At 39.4% G+C, this 18,301-nt stretch overlaps 1 protein-coding gene across 1 annotated transcript in view; it reads right to left on the reverse strand.

The window, feature by feature from the left end:
- LOC133773479 (ankyrin repeat domain-containing protein 26-like) overlaps positions 1–18,301 on the reverse strand; it is a 121,477-nt gene that overhangs the window by 89,798 nt on the left and 13,378 nt on the right. Inside the window, exons 2-4 of the mRNA XM_062210807.1 lie at positions 13,111–13,225; positions 12,786–12,959; positions 2,860–2,966 (exon numbers count right to left, since the gene is read on the reverse strand). Of these exons, the coding sequence (XP_062066791.1) occupies positions 2,860–2,966; positions 12,786–12,959; positions 13,111–13,225 (396 nt within the window). The remainder of the gene's footprint in view (positions 1–2,859; positions 2,967–12,785; positions 12,960–13,110; positions 13,226–18,301) is intronic.

Genomic DNA, 18,301 nt, shown 5'->3' on the forward strand with positions numbered 1-18,301 from the left:
ACTAAGTCACCTTGAAGGATTAGGCTAAGATGCGGATTTCACCTAAGATTTTCAATGGATGAATCAATTTTCTCAGTATGTATGTGGTTAAACCTAGGCCAAGCTGCCTGAGTGGGGTGCTGATGCTTTGGGTACAATGGCTGAGTATGTAAGCATATGTAAGTCAACAAAGCATTTTAGCCTAAAAGTGTAAGGAAGGATCACCAAGGAAGAGTGGGGATTTGCATCAGTGAGGAAATCCTGGTAGCTTGGTTCAGTCATTATCAGACTGCAAGTGCAGTTTCAATAGCAACAGTGAAGGAATAGAAAAAAAAATAGAATTATTATAATGTCTCCAACTAATCCCCATCTGACTTGTGAAGGAAGATTGCCTTTGTTTGCCTTAAGGCACACCTTTGGCTCCTGAGAAACTCAGGAAGGATTTAGGAGATAGCTCCTGAAGGAACATATAAGATCTCCTGCAAAACTGGACCTTTCAAGGCCTAACACATTAGAAAAGTCAAAAATGTGACATTATTTGGACCTCCAACCACAGGAGTTAGACTTGCAATGATTCGGTCAATGTGGGTATAGCTAACCATAAATATCTTCAAATTCCTGAGACAAACAATCTCTTACCTTTTGCTACTTCTAACCAGTAAACACTTTTGCTTGGTTTCTGACTGATGAAGTATGCTGGTTCACTGTCATTCCCAAAGCCACAAAATCGTACCTCATCTAAAACATGCAATAGCTATAAATATTTTAAACTTCACTTTTCTGTTGACTAGTATTTGAATACAAAGGCTAATATATTAAATTGAAGAACAGCATACTTCTCTGCAGGACATCCAGGACTATCTTGGTGAGATACATCAATCTTCTGTTCCAGAAGAAGATTGACTATTCTGGTTGATCTATTCTGTTGGGCTAACATGAGGGTTGTTCTAAAATAAGAGAGAGATAACTTCATTATTAAAAACTTAAAGTTGTTTAAAAAGCTATTTCGATGTATTTTACCCCTTTAATGTTTGCCTATGTAGAACTGGCCATTTACATGTATTAAAAGACATAAGCCTTCTGGGAGCTCAAGTACTCATTTCTAGAAATTACCTCCAAGGCTAAAGGAAAAAAGATCAAAAGGCAGCCCCTGAGGTATTCCACAAGAGAAATTGCTAATTTAAAGTCATTTAATGAAAAATAACTCTGTTGAGATCACTTATCTCAATCAGGCAAAGATTTAAACAGAGAACCCTGAATTTATCCCCTACTTTGACCTACTATACTATATATATTATAGTCAACAAGAAATCAGACAAGTGAAAGCAATTTGCAGGCTTAAAACTACTATAATGGTAATTATGGTGATAGCAGTTTGATTCAACAATGCTGAGAAGCATGTGGTAGGTACTGAATGAAATTTTATATGCATAGAATCTTACATAGGCAATCTTTCCAAGATCATATATCTTGTATTTGGAATTTCTGGGAATTAAACACAGTCTGTTGTGTCTTTTCACTTTATCACACACTATTTATCTTCATGAAAGGAAACGCTTACGGAACTAAAGTTCTATTTCTTCCTTCTTCCCATATTAATTACAAATAAAAATATCAAGAGCAGGTATTTAACCTGGCAGTTAACACACTGCTAAAGATGCTTTCTTCCCATATCAGAGTACCTAGGTTTAATTCCAAGATGCAGCTTCTGATTCCAGGCTCCTACCAATTCGGACCCTGATTTGTAGTGATGACTCAAGGAAGTGACTCCTGCAACCCATAGGGGAGACCTGATTGTGTTTTCAGCTCAAAGCTTCAACTCAACCCAGCCTGGGTTGTTGCTGGAATTTGGGCAGTAATACCGTAGCGTTTCTGCGTTTCTCTCTCTCTCCTTCTCTCCCTTTCCCTCTGGATGTAACTCTCTCTCTCCCTCTGATAAAATTTTAAAGCACAACTTTAAAAATAAAACAAAATACCAAAATGCGCTGAAAATGAAACAGAAAACAAACAAACCTGATGTAACCACAGTATCTGTAATAACAACTTCTAGTCATATGGTGATAACCTAACACCAATCCTCTTAAGAGAAGGTAATTTAAGGCAAAAAGTCATTCAAGAGACAAAATGATTTTCAACTCCTATTTATGTTTAACAAAGCATCTTTAAAAGAAAGGTATGTAAGAAATATTAAAATACTAAAAATTAGAAAGCTCAATATTGAGTCATAAAGTGAATTCAAAGCTAAAAGTCCATACTTTGTCAAACTAGTAAAACTGAATAAAAGGTTATATAACCAAAACAAATCAGATTCTAAATAAAAAACACCAGTTGTTGGCCAGCGCCATGGTTCACTTGGCTAATCCTCCACCTGCGGCACAGGCACCCTGGGTTCTAGTCCCATTTGGGGTGCCAGATTCTGTCCCACTTGCTCCTCTTCCAGCCCAGCTCTTTGCTGTGGCCCGGGAAGGCAGTGGAGGATGGTCCAAGTGCTTGGGCCCTGCACCCGCACGTGAGACCAGGAGGAAGCACCTGGCTCCTAGCTTCAGATTGGGGCACTGTGATGGCCGTAGTGGCCATTTGGGGGGTGAACCAACGGAAGGAAGAACTTTCTCCCTGTCTCTCTCTCTCTCTCACTGTCTAACTCTGCCTGTCAAAAAAAAAAAAAAAAAACAGTTGCTATCACAAGGGAGTATTAATTTATTGTTCCTTTTGCTACCCAGACTGAATAATTACTTTCCTTAATAATAGGTGAGTTGTGTGGCTATTTTCATTATATCTTAATAATATGTTAATCTTATTTTTATTAATTTAATGTTTATGACTTCAATGACTGTTGCCACTTGACCATTACTAATGTTATAAAAGAGTGAAATATTGTACCTATTCATGTTATCCACTGCATAAATATCTGCTTTGTTCACAATTAAAAATTCCACCATCTTCTCTCTATTTTCATGGACAGCAATTAAAAGTGGTGTGAAGCCATCCTGTAAAAAAATTCATAGTTCACAATATTACATATTTCTCAACTGAACTGGAAACATTTCAAATGATTCTATACACTTAAGACATACAATATAGAATGTAAGTACACTAGGCTCTTCATTTTCACCTCCTTGCCTTCACATGTGCTTTGCCTTCCTTTAAAAAACCGCCTCCCAATTGCCTCATTGCATGAAATCGTCATTTCTAAACTACACTTTAAACGTTTACTGGTTCCAAGAGTCTTTGCTTCTCTTAAAGCAATCTTCATAGCATATTCCAATTATGTGATTGCTTCCAATACAAACCAAGAACCTCTTGAGGGCAAAGGCTGTTATTTTTTAACTCTGTATTCCAGCACCCTAAGACACAGTTTCAGCAGCTTTAAGTGTTTTTATTGAACTGATTATCTACAGCAATGTATCTCTCTCTCATTCTATATATGTTTATATATATTATATATATGTTTATATATATATATTTTTTTTCTGCACAAATTATGTATTGAGCCTCAACAGGATTCCATGATCACCTATGCTTGAGAAAGTTTACAGAACTATGCACCACACATTCCACAGGTTTCAGACAGTAGCAACTGGAAGACATGTGCCTTGTACTGAAGGGGACAGCCTCTGCATGGCATACCACTCAGTATTATGAGGTCAGGGATACCTGATTTGATTCTTTAAGAGAACCATGAAATTCAGGTACTGCCTGGGTCCCCTATATCTTACACATTGACATAATTCATTGAAGCAAATTACACAATCTCTGAACCAAATTCATTCTATTTCCTTCATGGTTTTCTATCAGCTAGAGATGTGATTCTAACTGGTTTTGTATAAAACAAGCATTGACATGTAAAACCTTTACTTTCTTTAGTATGCTCTATTTTATCAAATATCAAGCCTAATATGTCATAAAAGACTCATAATGCCAAATATACAAATTTCTAACACTTAATTACATTCCATTTGTATTTAAACATGCCAGATTGTTTATCAAATGTAAATATTTAGTTCAAAAGACTGTTGATACTAAACTATTAAAAGAATTTCCATCTGTATTCTTACTAACATCATAGTTTTCAGTTTTAAATCTGCCATAATGATTAGGTGCCAGCGTTCTATGAACTTAACAGACATACAGAGATAGTCTATTACATAGCTTCAACTAGAAAAATGTTCACAATTTGCTCTTATTCTTTTTTGTGCCAAACAATTTTTATTTTCAAAAACAACTTTATTCATGACACATATTAAAAAAAATTCCCACCCTCAATAGACATGATCACTGGACCAGCACTGCCTGGAGGTGGACTCATATTCATCTGCTTCTCTACCTCATTCTGCAGCTCTTTTAGCTTCTCAGCTTCCTCCTCCACCTCCCTGACTAGGGCTTTGATCGCTTCCAGCTCCGGGTCCTCAATGGCGCTGTCCCCGGGTCACCCTCCACCAGTCCCAGCTCTTCCTCCTTGTTAGGAAACTGGCACAGTTTTAGCCAGGTGGCCGCACAGACCAGCTACCTGAGCCAGGCTCCACCCTCATCCTAATGGGATTCCTGCTCCTGCTTCCCTGCCTGCCCTCAGGCAAACTTTTAAAAGGGCCTGTTCCTGAACACGTACTCTCTTGGCCTCTCTTGGCCTCTCTCCTCCTCTCGTCTCTCTTCTCCCTCCTCTCCGTCTCTCTTACAGTCTCCTTCTCTTTTTCCTTCGCTGCCCCTTCACTCCGGTCTGTAGGGTGTTCCCCAATAAACCCTTTCCCTTACTCCGGTGTCCGGTGTGCGATGGCTAACATTAAGATAAGATATAACACTCCTGGTTGCCGGGGGCTCCCGAGCCAGGCCCAGGGCCCACAGTTCCCGGGGGTGCGCGGGGCTGGGGAGGCTCCTCTTTGGGCTCGGGCTCTGGCAGCAGCTCCCCAGGCTCCAGTTCCTCAGACTCCAGGCCATTCCTGTAGTCCCTGGGGCCCCCCGGGCCCCCTCCCCAGCCTCCCCACCAGCCTCTACTTATTAAAAGACTATCCATAGCAAATTTCTGAAGCTCCATAGAATGGCAGGGAATGACTGATGTTTGGCAGCTAGAGGGTGCTATTCTGTAAGCTGAGAGTCATCACCAATATTATTCCCAACTACAGAAAAAAAAATGAAGGTTTATGCTGTTGAAATAGGGCTAAGGGAAGTAGCTTCTAACAAACTCCAACTGTGCTAAAGATCTCTTAAGTTCTGGAGATCTGGGAAGTTAACCAGGAGTTTCTCAGAATCTCAAATATTTTTAAATACTCAATATTCATTTCCATGCCTTTTGTGATTTACTGCATAAAAATATTCGTATGATGAGCCTAGACTTGCAAGTCTTCTTGAAATGTCCACAGGTCACTGTGATGTACTATTCCAGCTGAGAACTAGTACAAGATACAACTACCACTTTCATCTCTTTTCTCGCCCAAAAGACCAGTTTCCTTCACCATTTGTGGACTCGACCAAAGAGAAATGATTAAGAGACAGACTCACTGAAAATTCCATTTAATTTTCTTGGGGAGGAGTAGATCAAGACTAGAAACTGACATTTTGAGATTTGATTATTGTTTACAGCCCTTGTCTACATCCTTAGAAATAGTGGTTTTTCTATGTACTATTTGTTGTACTTTTTACTTAGTGGAGATTTAAGCCTGTGATTATAAAGCAAATCCAAAGCATACCATTGCAAACACTAAGAGGACAATAAGGATGGAAGAGAGAGGGTGGAAGCAAAGGGAAGAGGGGGAGAGAGTGGGAAGTATAATTATGTTTTTCCCCCAAAGAAACCATTTATTTAATGAGTACAGATTTCATAAGTACAAATTCAGGAATACAGTGATTCTTCCCATCATATCTGCCTTCTCACCCTCACTCCCACCCCAGCTCCTCCTCCCTCTCCCTTCCACATTCTCGTTCTCCATTAAGAAAAAACAAACAAACAAAAAAAAACACTTCCTAGACAATCAAGACACAGACTGTTCAAGTCATTGCTTCTCAAAGTGTCAATTTTACCTCCAGCTTTGTTTTTGTTGTTTGAGACTGCTTTGGCTATTCGAGGTCTCCTGTGTTTCCATATGAATTTCGGCATCATTTTTTCTAGATCTGAGAAGAATGTCTTTGGTATGTTTTTGATTGGTATCACATGGAATCTGTAGATTGCTTTTGGAAGAATGGTTATTTTGATAATATGGATTCCTCCAATCCATGAACATGGAAGATTTTTCCATTTTTTACATCTTCTATTTCTTTAATGTAACTCCATTGTAGAGATCTTTGACATCCTTGGTTAAATTTATTCCAAGGTAATTTCTTTTTTTGGTAGCTATTGTGAATGGAATTGATCTTAGAAGTTCATTTTCAGCCCAGGGTTTGTCTGCGTATACAAAGGCTGTTGATTTTTTGTATTGACTTTATAATTTTGTATTTATTTTTGTATTGATTTTATGAGTTCCAATAGTCTCTTGGTGGAGTATTTTGGATCCCCTATATAATCATGTCATCTGCAAATACAGATAGTTTGATTTCCTCTTTCCCAATTTGAATCCCTTTGATTTCTCCTTCTTGCCTAATGGCTCTGCCTAAAACTTCCAGGACTATATTGAACAGCAATGGAGAGAGTGGGTTCCTTGTCTGGTTCTGCATCTCCGTGGGGATGCTTCCAACTTTTCCCCATTCAATAGGAGGCTGGCAGTGGCTTTGTCATAAATTGCCTTGATTGTGCTGAGGAATGTTTTTTCTATACCCATTTTGCTTAAGTTTTCACCATGAAAGGGTGTTGTATTATATCAAATGCTTTCTCTGCATCTACTGAAATAGTCATATGATTTTTCTTCTTAAATTTATTAATGTGATATAGCACATTGATTGATTTGTGGATTTTGACTTGCATACCAGGGATAAATGCCACTTGGTCTGGGTGAATGATCTTTCTGCTGTGTTGTTGGATTCAAGTCACAAGAATTTTTTGAGGAATTTTGAATCTATGTTCATCAGAGAAGTTGGTTTGTAATTTTCTTTCTCTGTTTTATCTTTTTCAGGTTTAGGAATTAAAGTGATGCCGCATTCATATAAAGACTTTGAGGGGCTGGTGCTGTGGCACGGTGGGTTAACACCCTGGCCTGAAGCGCCAGCATCCCATATGGGCGCCAGTTCAAGACCCGGCCACTCCACTTCCTGTCCAGCTCTCTGCTATGGCCCGGGAAAGCAGTAAAAGATGGCCCAAGTCCTTGGGCCCCTGCACCCACGTGGGAAACTGGGAAGAAGCTCCTGACTCCTGGCTTCGGATCAGCACAGCTCTGGCAGTTGTGGCCATCTGTGGAGGGAACTTTTGGATGGAAGACCTCCCTCTCTCTCTCTCTGCCTCTCCTCTCTCTGTGTAACTCTGACTTTCATATAAATAAATAAATCTTTTTTTAAAAAAAGACTTTGAGAGGATTCCTTCCCTTTCAATTATTTTGAATAATTTGAGAAGTAGAGTTAGTTCTTCTTTAAATGTCTGGTAGCATTCAGCAGTGAATCCATCTTGTCCTGGGATTTTCATTGTTAGGTGGGTCTTTATTACTGATTCAATTTCTGTCCTGGTTATAAGTCTGCTTAGGCTTTCTGTCTTCATGGCTCAATTTATGTAGTTTGTATGTGTCCAGGAATCTATTTCTTCTAGGTTTCCCAATTTGTTTGCATACAACTCTTTGTAGTCATTTCTGATGAATCATTTTGTGGTGTCTTTGTTAAACTTCCTTTTTCATCTCTAATTTTATTAATTTGTGTCTTCTCCCTTTTTTGGTTATCTGGGCCAAAGGTATGTCAATTTTATTTTTTCAAAAAAACAATTCTTCATTTTGCTTTTCCTTTTTTTTTTTTTTTTTTGGTTTCTCTAATTTGAATTATTTCTTTTTTACTACTATACTACTAGTTTGGGGTTGTTTTTCGATAACCTTGAGATGCATGGATAGTTCATTTATTTGGTGCCCTTCCAGTTTCTTGATGTAGGCACCAATTGCTATAAACTTTCCTCTTAGCACTGCTTTTGCTGTATCCCACAAATTTTGGTATGTACTATTGTAATCTTCATTTGTTTAATGACATTTTTTATTTCTCTTTTGATTTTTTTCTATGACCCACTTTTCATTCAGGAGCATGCTGTTCATTCTCTATGTGTTTGCATGTGTTCCAGAGATTCCTGAGTTGCTGATTTCCAGCTTAATTAAATTGTGGTCTGAGAAGATGCATGGTATTCTTATTTTGAATTCGCTGAGATTTGCTTTATGGCCTAGCATGTGACAAATCTTAGAGATGGTTTCATGCACAGATAAAAAGAATGTGTATTCTGCAACTGGAGGATGGAAAGTTATGTAGATATCCATTAGGGCCATTTGGTCTATAGTTTGATTAATTCTGCTGTTTCCTTGCTAATTTTCTGTCTGGTTGATCTGTCTATTGCTGAAAGTGGAGTACTAAAATCCCCCATTACTACTGTATTTGAGTCTAGGTCTCCCTTTAGAGCTCTTAACATTTCTTTTAAATGGCAAGGTGCCCTGTAATTAGGTGAATATATGTTTATTATAGTCACCTGTTCCTGTTGAATTGCTCCCTTAATCATTACATAGTGACCTTCTTTGTCTCTTTTAACACTTTTTGTGTTAAAGTCTATTTTGTCTGATATTACGATGGATACACCAGCTCTTTTTTGGTTCTGTTAGCATGGAATATCTTTTTCCATCCTTTCACTTTCGGTCTACACGCATCTTTATTGGTGAGATGTATTTCTTCTAGCAGCAAATAGATGGGTTTTGTTTCTTAATCCATTCAGCTAGTCTTTGTCTTTTAACTGGAGAGAGAAGGCCATTTACATTCACTGTGACTGTTGATAATCAATGACTTTGACCTGCCATTTTTCCAAATATATTCTTATTTTTTACTTTGGATTTCCTTTGTGCTTTACTGGGAGCTTTCCTTCCTTTACCTTCTTCTGTTGTGATGGCTGTGCTTCTGTGTTTCTGTGTGCAGCACATATTTAAGCATCTTCTGCAGGGCTAGACGGGTGGTAACGAATTCTTTCAGTTCCTGTTTGTCATGAAAGGTCTTTATTTCACCTTCATTCTTAAATGAAAGCTTTGCCAGGTATACGTATTCTGGATTGACAGTGTTTTTTCTCTTAAGATTTGGACTGTATTTTGCCATTCTTTTCTAGACAGTAGGATTTCTGATGAGAAGGCTGCTGTTAGTCTACTAGGAGATCCTCTGAATGTAATATGGCATTTCTTTTGTGCACACTTTAGAATGTTTTCTTTATGTTTTACTGTGGAGAGTTTTATTAGAATGTGCTGTGCTAAAGATCTTTTCTGGATATGTTTATTAGGTGTGCTATGTACTTCCTACATACTTGGATATCCCTTTCGTTCTCCAAATCTGGGAAATTTTCTGTTATTATTTCACCAAAAAGGCTTTCTAATCCTTTCTCTCTTTCCACACCTTCAGCAACTCATATAATGTTGGATCGTTTGTTAGTATCCTGTAGACTACCAACAGTGTCTTTTTAGTTTTCTAATTTCTTTTTTAAAAATTATTTATTTATGGCCGGCGCCGCAGCTCAATAGGCTAATCCTCCGCCTTGCGGCGCCAGCACACCGGGTTCTAGTCCCGGTCGGGGCACCAATCCTGTCCCGGTTGCCCCTCTTCCAGGCCAGCTCTCTGCTGTGGCCAGGGAGTGCAGTGGAGGATGGCCCAAGTGCTTGGGCCCTGCACCCCATGGGAGACCAGGATAAGCACCTGGCTCCTGCCATCAGATCAGCGCAGTGCGCCGGCCACAGCACGCCTACCGTGGCGGCCATTGGAGGGTGAACCAACGGCAAAAAGGAAGACTTTTCTCTCTCTCTCACTGTCCACTCTGCCTGTCAAAAACTAAAAAATAAAAAATTTATTTATTTATTTGAAAGTTACACAGAGAGGGAGAGGGAGGAAGGGGGAGAGGGGGAGGAGGAGGTCTTCCACCCACTGGTTCACTCCCCAATTGGCCTCAACAGCTAGAGCTGAGCCAATCCAAAGCCAGGAGGCAGGAGCTTCTTCCGGGTCTCCCACGCAGGTGCAGCGGTCCAAGGACTTGGGCCATCTTCTACTGCTTTCCCAGGCCATAGCAGAGAGCTGGATCAGAAGAGGAGAAGCCAAGACTCAAACTGGTTCCCATATGGGATGCCGGTGCTTCAGGACAGGGCTTTAATCCGCTGCCACAGTGCCGGCCCCTAGTTTTCTAATTTCTTTTTCTGTTTGGTCTGCCTGCATAATTCCCGATGCTTTGTCTTCTATGTTGGATATTCTTTCTTTTTCTTCAGCAATTCTGTTGTTAAGGCTCTCCACTTATTCTTTATTTGTTCTATAGAGTTCTTCATTTCCAAGATTTCATTTTGCTTTCTCTTTAAGATTTCAATTTCATGAAGAAATTTTCTTTCCTGTTATGTATGGATTTCATTAGTTCATGCATTTGCTTCTGATTACTTCTAAGTAATCCTATGATCAAGTTTTTTAATTCCATTTCTGATTTTTTATATCATCATCTTCACAATCTAGTATTAACGTGTTTTGTTCCTTGGGGGGTCATGTTGTCTTCCTTCTTTATCCTTGGATTGGTGCATTTTTTATTTGACATTTGTTGGGATACTCATTGGTTTCTTTGATTTTTCATTCTTGTATCTTGTCTTTGGATTATGTATGATTGTATAGGTGGAGTGACTGCTTTCAAGGAATAACTACAGGCGTGTGGTGGGAGTGGCCAGGGAGCTCCATTCAGTGCTCCAGTGTGAAGGGCATGTCTGAGGTGACACAATCAGGTTTGGTGTGGAGAATATATATTATTTTAATCAGAGGGGAGGTTTCTCGTCTGTTGGTGTAGACTCAGCTAAGCTCCTCTCTTTGATGGAGACAAGTGGCTGGGTGCTAGTCCCAGTGAGTATATTATTAGTCCACTGTGCCACAAGGACCACACAAAGGATCTATGCAGTCCTCAGTATAAGCTCAGATTTCCCAGCAATATCTCTCACTGGGTAATTAGGGATCCCTGATCATGTGGAGCCTCCCACAGTGACTGCCCAATGTCCCAGCCACACCCTGGTTCTTCCCAAACAGCCTCATTTTTTTCACAGCCCCAGAACACAAGCCTCCCATAGTCACAAGTACATAGCCCCTTGTCTATTCTCCTCACCAGACTCAGGAGTCTCCACTTGGATGGTTGCTGGGCACGGTCAGGAGCTGGTACAGCTGTTAGGATTGTCCCAAATGGCACCTTCTGTCAGCTTGTTACAGGATGCCTTTGCAGGATGATCAGGGAGAGAGAAAAGTACCCCTGCTTTGTTTTTTCTCCTCTAGTTTGGTGGGTACACTATCCACCACAGAGATCCAAGCTGGATTCCCTCTAGGCTCTTCCTGAAGATTTTTCACCAGTTGCTTAGGCTGCTGCAACTGGTGCAGTCTGGTCTCACCTTGCTCTCCAATGCTGGTACAGAGGCTCTCGGCTTGTGGGGTCCTAAGTTGTGTGTGTCTTTGCCCTCCACGTAAGTCCACTGTGTTCCTCCAATTTATGTCGAGTATCCTCTGCTATTTTCTCCCTAACTCTTCCTTCTAATTATGTTCTTAAAACTGTATATGTGAGTTACAAAAAAATTTGTTTCCTTTAGATAAGTAGCATACATTTTAAAAAGAGAACCCTTAGTGATAATGCTTTCACCTTGTTCCATTCAATATGAAGAATAAAATGCTCCATAACCATACACAAATTCTAAAGATCACAATACTTAGAATTCTGGTACACACAACTTGTTAAAAATACAGTACTATGTTAAACAAACTTAATTTATACTTTTCTTGGGGGCTGGTATTATGGCAATAGCAGATTAAGCTGCCACCTCCAACACCAGCATACCATAAAGGCACTAGTTCAAGTCCCAGCTGCTCCACTTCTGATCCAGCTCCCTGACAATGCACTTGGGAAAGCAGCATAAGATGGCCCAAGTCTTTGAGTCCCTGAACCCATGTGGGAGAACCATCAAGACACTATAGATTTGAGAACTGAATTTAAACTCTTATCTAAGCAGTTCGTTTTAACAACAGACTGTCAGTTAATTATGAATTCTTTCAACTCCTTTGCCACTTGATTGCCTCCTATTCTCTCCATATCTGGTTTTCCCCAAATGTTTCTATAATGAGTCTCAAGGTAAGTTTAGAAATTAGTTAACTTCATTTACCATAGTATGAACAATTATACCCAAAACTGAAGAACACTTTGTCTAAACATAGAAGAAAAAAAGATCAAAATATCATCGTAGTATTTCTCCTCAATTAACTAATTTCCAGATTTCGGATGGCTCTCCCCTTTTCCTTCTCCAAGTTTCACTCACAGTCCTTGCCAGTGAGATTACTCCATTTTTAATACATTAATTTATTCAGAAAATTGACAACAGTAAGATTTCTATATAACGATTTTGTCTTGAGTTTTAATCTAAAGCCATTAAAAAGAAAAAATTTGCTTTTCTATTTTGTATTATAATAGAAACAATGTGAATGTGAAAATACATGAAAAAAAGGTTTTAACAACCCCACTGTGTACACAAAGACTGTCTACAAATGCATACAAGGAGTCTGCACTCAAATTCTTTCATAAAAGTATCAATGTATAAAGTGAAATGATAAACGATCATTTAGAATATTTTTATTCCATACATGCTTGAGTTTCCAAATATGGAAGACTGACTCTACACATCAGAATATTAAAACAAAGGTATTTCAAATAGTTTGAAAATACATTGGTTGAACGGTACCTTATTTATTCTTTCAATATCTGCATTGTGCAGAAGCAGTTGTTTGCCTATTTTTAGGTTCTCATTACAGGCAGCATAATGAAGGGCAGTGTTGCCATTCTCATCCATATGGTTTGGGTCAGCACCGTGATGTAGTAGGATCGCAGCACATTCCTCATGGTTATATTGAGTGGCCTGTCAGGAATACACCAATAAATAGATTGCAATTTCTAGGAATACAAAATAAATATTCCACTGCTTTCACAATTAAACGATATAAATTCATTTTTACTCTGTGAATGTAAACAAAATCTTCCACACATTAGAAATATTGGGTACTATATACCTTCATCAGCGGTGTCATGTTCACATTGTCAATGGCATCGATATGACAATGCTGCTCTATCAGGAGCTTCACGACTTCTATATGGCCGTTGGTGCAGGCCAAATGCAGAGCAGTCCTGTGAAAACGAGAGGGCTTTTATGAAAATGATAGCATACAATCTCCTGACAGATAATTATTCAGGCAACTGTAAGTATTCAATAGCATATTCTTCAATCCTGAAAGTCTTCTTCTCCTAAAGAAACATAGTATTTATGAGCTTTTATTGCTCACTACACTAATTACAGAGCAGTCTGTTTGAAAAGAAAGAGCATGGACCTAACATTCAGCACAATGCAATACAAATCCTACTTGAAGTTGTCACTTATTAGCTATCACTTGGCCTCTCTGGGCCTCAATTTCCTCATTAATAAAATGGGGAGGGGGGAATAATACTTATCTCTATCATATAAAGTTTTCTCTGCTATCTTGTATTTAATATAGAACACACAAACAATGTATAAGAATGAAACTGGCATCTTATGATTATTATGTATAGCCTTTGTCTATATTCCTGTGGCACAATTATCTTTCTACTTTTTACTTGTTGAACATTAAGGTTAGTGGTGCATTAAGCCTGTGATTATAAAGTAAACTGAAGGTTCATCATTGCAAAATTAAAGGAACAAAAATGAAATACAAGAAGGAGGGGGTATTGAGGGAGGGATGGAGGAAAGGATAGAATTGTATCTATGAAATCTGTTATCATTGTATTTATAAAAATTCTTAAAAATATTTATCTCAGTTTACAACTGTGATGCTTGAATGAGTATCTATGCAAAATATTTAGAGTACTGACCAACACAACTAAAACACCTCAAAAATTACTCAATATGCTCACTACTATTGTTACTACTTATCAAATATACTATTTCAATTTAGTAAAATAATACAAATGTCCCAACTTCACAGGTGTGTTTCAGATATTAGAGATAATATTGTATTTCAATGACTCAAACATGCTCATTTCCTCTCATTTTTGCATATCTGGCATTGGGTGATCCTTAGCATAATTCATGACTATTTCCACTCTAATTTGCAGCATTTGGAAAATCCTCTCATTGACACATAAAATGGGCATCACACAATCCACGGTGTCTTGTTTAGTGCTACATGGCATATACAGCAGGTCTATGGCAATTCTAGTTATACAGATTCCATTTATGTAAATTTTAGTTTCTAAGTCTTAAAGAAGAGGACTGAGGTAACAAAAATACTTAAAAACAAAGTATTTCTCAATTTTCAAAATTAAAGTCAAAGGAAACTTGAGATTCAAATAAATACCTATACCTGACTGTACTCTTTATTTATGCTTAGAGAATGAATGAAAAATCTAATGACTAGTATTAGCATTTAATGCTCATACAATGAGAGCTAAAGTTATATTTTATAATGTCTTTCACACACACTTTTATTTGAAAAGAGGAAAGAACACTTTCCAATGAGATCGAGTCCTAGTACTTCAATTTTAAATCTCTCAATTTAATGAGGATGGGCAGGGAAAGATAAACTTGTAAAGGATACAAGAGATCTAAGATACAGAATATGCCTGTCTGTTACATAATATGTATTCAGGTTACAGTTGATGAATAAATTGGTTGATGAATAAAACCACTTGGGGATTTCAATATCTTTAAAGAAAGCTTTTATAAATCAAAACTTCTGCAATAATAACAGTCATTTATGTTTGTTATTTTTTCTTTTCAGAAGGACACATTCCAACTAAAATTAATCAATACTCATTCTTATAATAAATATATATAGTAAAAACAAATGTATATGACAAAAGGTCTACATAATGACACAAGTAGATAAAATGATTCCCTTTACTCTGCACGAGGCTAAACATAGGCAGGAGATTCCAAACCCCACACAGAGATACAAATATTAAGTGAGAAATTAGGTTTATCTGTGGATACATATTTCTCCCCCTCCCAAGGATTATCTCAATGATACACTTTATTACTTGAGTTTCTTACAAATGTTCACCCTAGAAATCATAGATAAGAAAATTTCACATATAATTCAAATACCCCCAAATCACTGAGTTTACCACATTCTGTACATTTTGCTGGCTAACAGAGGGCATAGTCTATATAAATGTATAATTAAGCTGCCTTTTTTCTCATAACAAATTGCCCATTTGCATATTCACATACATCAGTGTCTATCCCACCTTCAGTGGTCTCTTATCAATGCATGCTAACTTATAAAATCCATTCTATGGGTTCTTATTACTACATTATTACAACAAGCAGTGATGCGAGAAACAAATCCTATGTCTGTTTCCTAAAGATGATTTGATGGAATAGAATTGAAGGGTAGATGGCGTATACATTTTTAAAATGTGATACAGTATTTTCCACCAAATTCTCTATTCCAAAATTCATAAGCAATTTAAACTTTAAGCAGTGGCAAACATAACACTACTCTTCATTCTCAAAAACTATGTGGTTGGAACAACTTTTCATTCCTCCTTCAACTTAAATTTCTTCTCTCACCAGGATTGCTAAATACTGTTTTCTATGTCTATGGATCAATTGCAATCTGCAAAAAACTATGCCCAATTTCAAATTAGAGTCTAACTTTTTTGTTCACTTGAATAAACTGTGTAAAAATGAAGATGTTTCATCCAAAATATATATGCTGTGAATGTTTTTGCAAGTGTGTTTTATTTTGTAACTTTTCTTGATACAAAGCTGTAAATTTTATTTTGCTAACTAAACTTTCAAAATGCTTCTGATATCATTTTAAGATCTTTGTTAAGAGAAAATGTACTGATGAGCATCTGTGTTTTTCTTCAAGAACTTTTCTCATTGTGTATTTTTTTTTTTATTTTTACTTTTTATCCCACCAGGAACTTAGCTTTGTAACATTAAAAATCAAGCTGGTTTCCTCCGGTTAAGAGGCATTTCATTCATAAATAATTCATGGTTTCCTAATAATATTAAATGTAACCAGTATCAATTTCTAAATCTTTGCATGGATTTTGATGTTTCTGAATGTCCTACTCAGTTCTTCATCTATTGGCCTACTGTAGGTAAGTGGTTAGCTTCTGGAAATTAACAGCGAATTTTTATATGTGGAATTTTGCTCACTACATTATGACTTAATGCCACCACCACAGTACATGGCAGGCAGAATATCTAACTCAAAACTTTTAAGACTTGGCTACTTCTATGTGATTTATGCGGAACTGGTAAACACTTAAGGGAGACACAGGCATCGCCCCACTTCAGTGTTTCCAGCCACAGATCCCCCTGTCCAGAACACGGACACACAGGCGTGCAGGGCCATCGGATTTTATTCAAAGAACTCTAGCCCAGGACTGATCATGGAAATGCTCTCACTATAGGGTTGTGATGAGCGGCTGCACAGGATTAACTTGTGGGTTGTCACACTAACCGGTCCATGGAAATGAGCAGTTCAAAACCCTTTTAAAGTTGCTGTCCCCCACTCCAGGGCGCGGCGGGGCGCTCAGGGGGTCTCCGTCCCCGGTGCGGGAGGCCACCGTGCAGGGACAGGAGAGGCGGGAGGGGAGCGCTTCGTCCGCCCGGGCCGCCCCGCCCCGCCCCGCGCACCGTTACCTGTTGCTCTCGTCTCTGTCGTTAACTTTGCTTCTCCGAAGCAGGAGAAGGAGGCGAACCCTGTACGCGTCGCCCTCGCTGGCAGCCCTCTGGAGCTCCCCGAGTTCCTCCTCCACGACGCGGCCACGGGACTGGGGTCGAACCTCCAGCCCGTTCCCGCGCCCGTCGGAGGACGTCTGGAGCACCTGGCGCCTCATGGCTGAGTAGGAAAGAAATCGCTTCATTTCTGAAGCGGACGGCGGCTTTCCGCCACCTCCGGAGCCCAAAATCCGATTAAACGAGCCGTCTGGCCACCACGTCCACGCAAGGCAGGTCCGCGGTCTCCAACTCCTCAGCACCGGAAGACGGTCGCCCAGCAACCGCCGCCACGCGCCAGTGAGCGCCCCCCCCCCCGCCCTGGCAGGCGGCCCCGACGCGCACACGCAGAACCTCCCAACTCCCAGCAGCCCAGCTGCAACCAGACTTGGGTGGGTCTTTGCTAAGGAAAAACACCAATCATTCGAAAAGCAGTGTTTATACTCAGCTGGAGCTAGAGTGGCTTGAAACTGCAGAATTCTGGCCGGCGCCGCGGCTCAATAGGATAACCCTCCACCTTGCGGCGCTGGCACACCGGGCCGCCGGATTCTGTCTCGGTTGCCCCTCTTCCAGGCCAGCTCTCTGCTGTGGCCCGGGAAGGCAGTGGAGGATGACCCAAGTGCTTGGGCCCTGCACCCGCATGGGAGACCAGGAGAAGCACCTGGCTCCTGCCTTCGGATCAGCGCGGTGCGCCGGCCGCGGCGGCCATTGGAGGGTGAACCAATGGAAAAAGGAAGACCTTTCTCTCTCTCTCACTGTCCACTCTGCCTGCCAAACAACAAACAAACAAAAAGAAACCACACACACACACGACTGCAGAATTCTGAAGGCCTACAACGCCTCTGAAAATGTCTAAAAAAAAAAAAAAAGAGAGAGAAAGAAAATGTTTCAGCTCCTTATCTTTCAGTTTATTTCCTTTCAACATCACCTTTGTTCCACTGGTCTCCATGGAAATTTAGCAGGTGCAAACACAAACCACTTTTCATGCTTGCAGAGGCCATGGCTGTCAGTGTGATCTAGAGGAAATCATGGCATTTTTTCAAGAAAAATGAAAACCAAATTCTTCATCATTCCTTCCCTCCCTTTCAGCCCAGCTTAAGTTTACCTTTGCATTACTTTGTTTTTTACTGTTCCTGTACATATTTGAAGATTTCGTCCAGCCATGATTTATTTTGGAGTAATGTGTAACTTTTAAGAACCTTTTTATTGTTAATGGCTGTTCACTTCTCCCAAACATTTCCTTATTCAGTACTGAGTTAAAGTGGCACTTTATTTCACCTTAAGTTTTCAGTTTTTTGTTTGCTTGTCTCGTTGCAGTCTGCTTCGTGCATCAGTACTCCTCTAACTTCATCAATAAAATTTACTGTGTATGTGAATCTAATCTCATTTGCACCTCTTTTGTATCTGCTAATCTGCCAGGTCATTTTCAGGTGGCAGAGGATAACTTTATCAGAAGCTGGTGGAGCCTTCACACTGGCTGAAGCTATTTTATG

Source organism: Lepus europaeus, chromosome 14, assembly GCF_033115175.1.
Source record: "Lepus europaeus isolate LE1 chromosome 14, mLepTim1.pri, whole genome shotgun sequence".
NCBI lineage: Eukaryota > Metazoa > Chordata > Mammalia > Lagomorpha > Leporidae > Lepus > Lepus europaeus.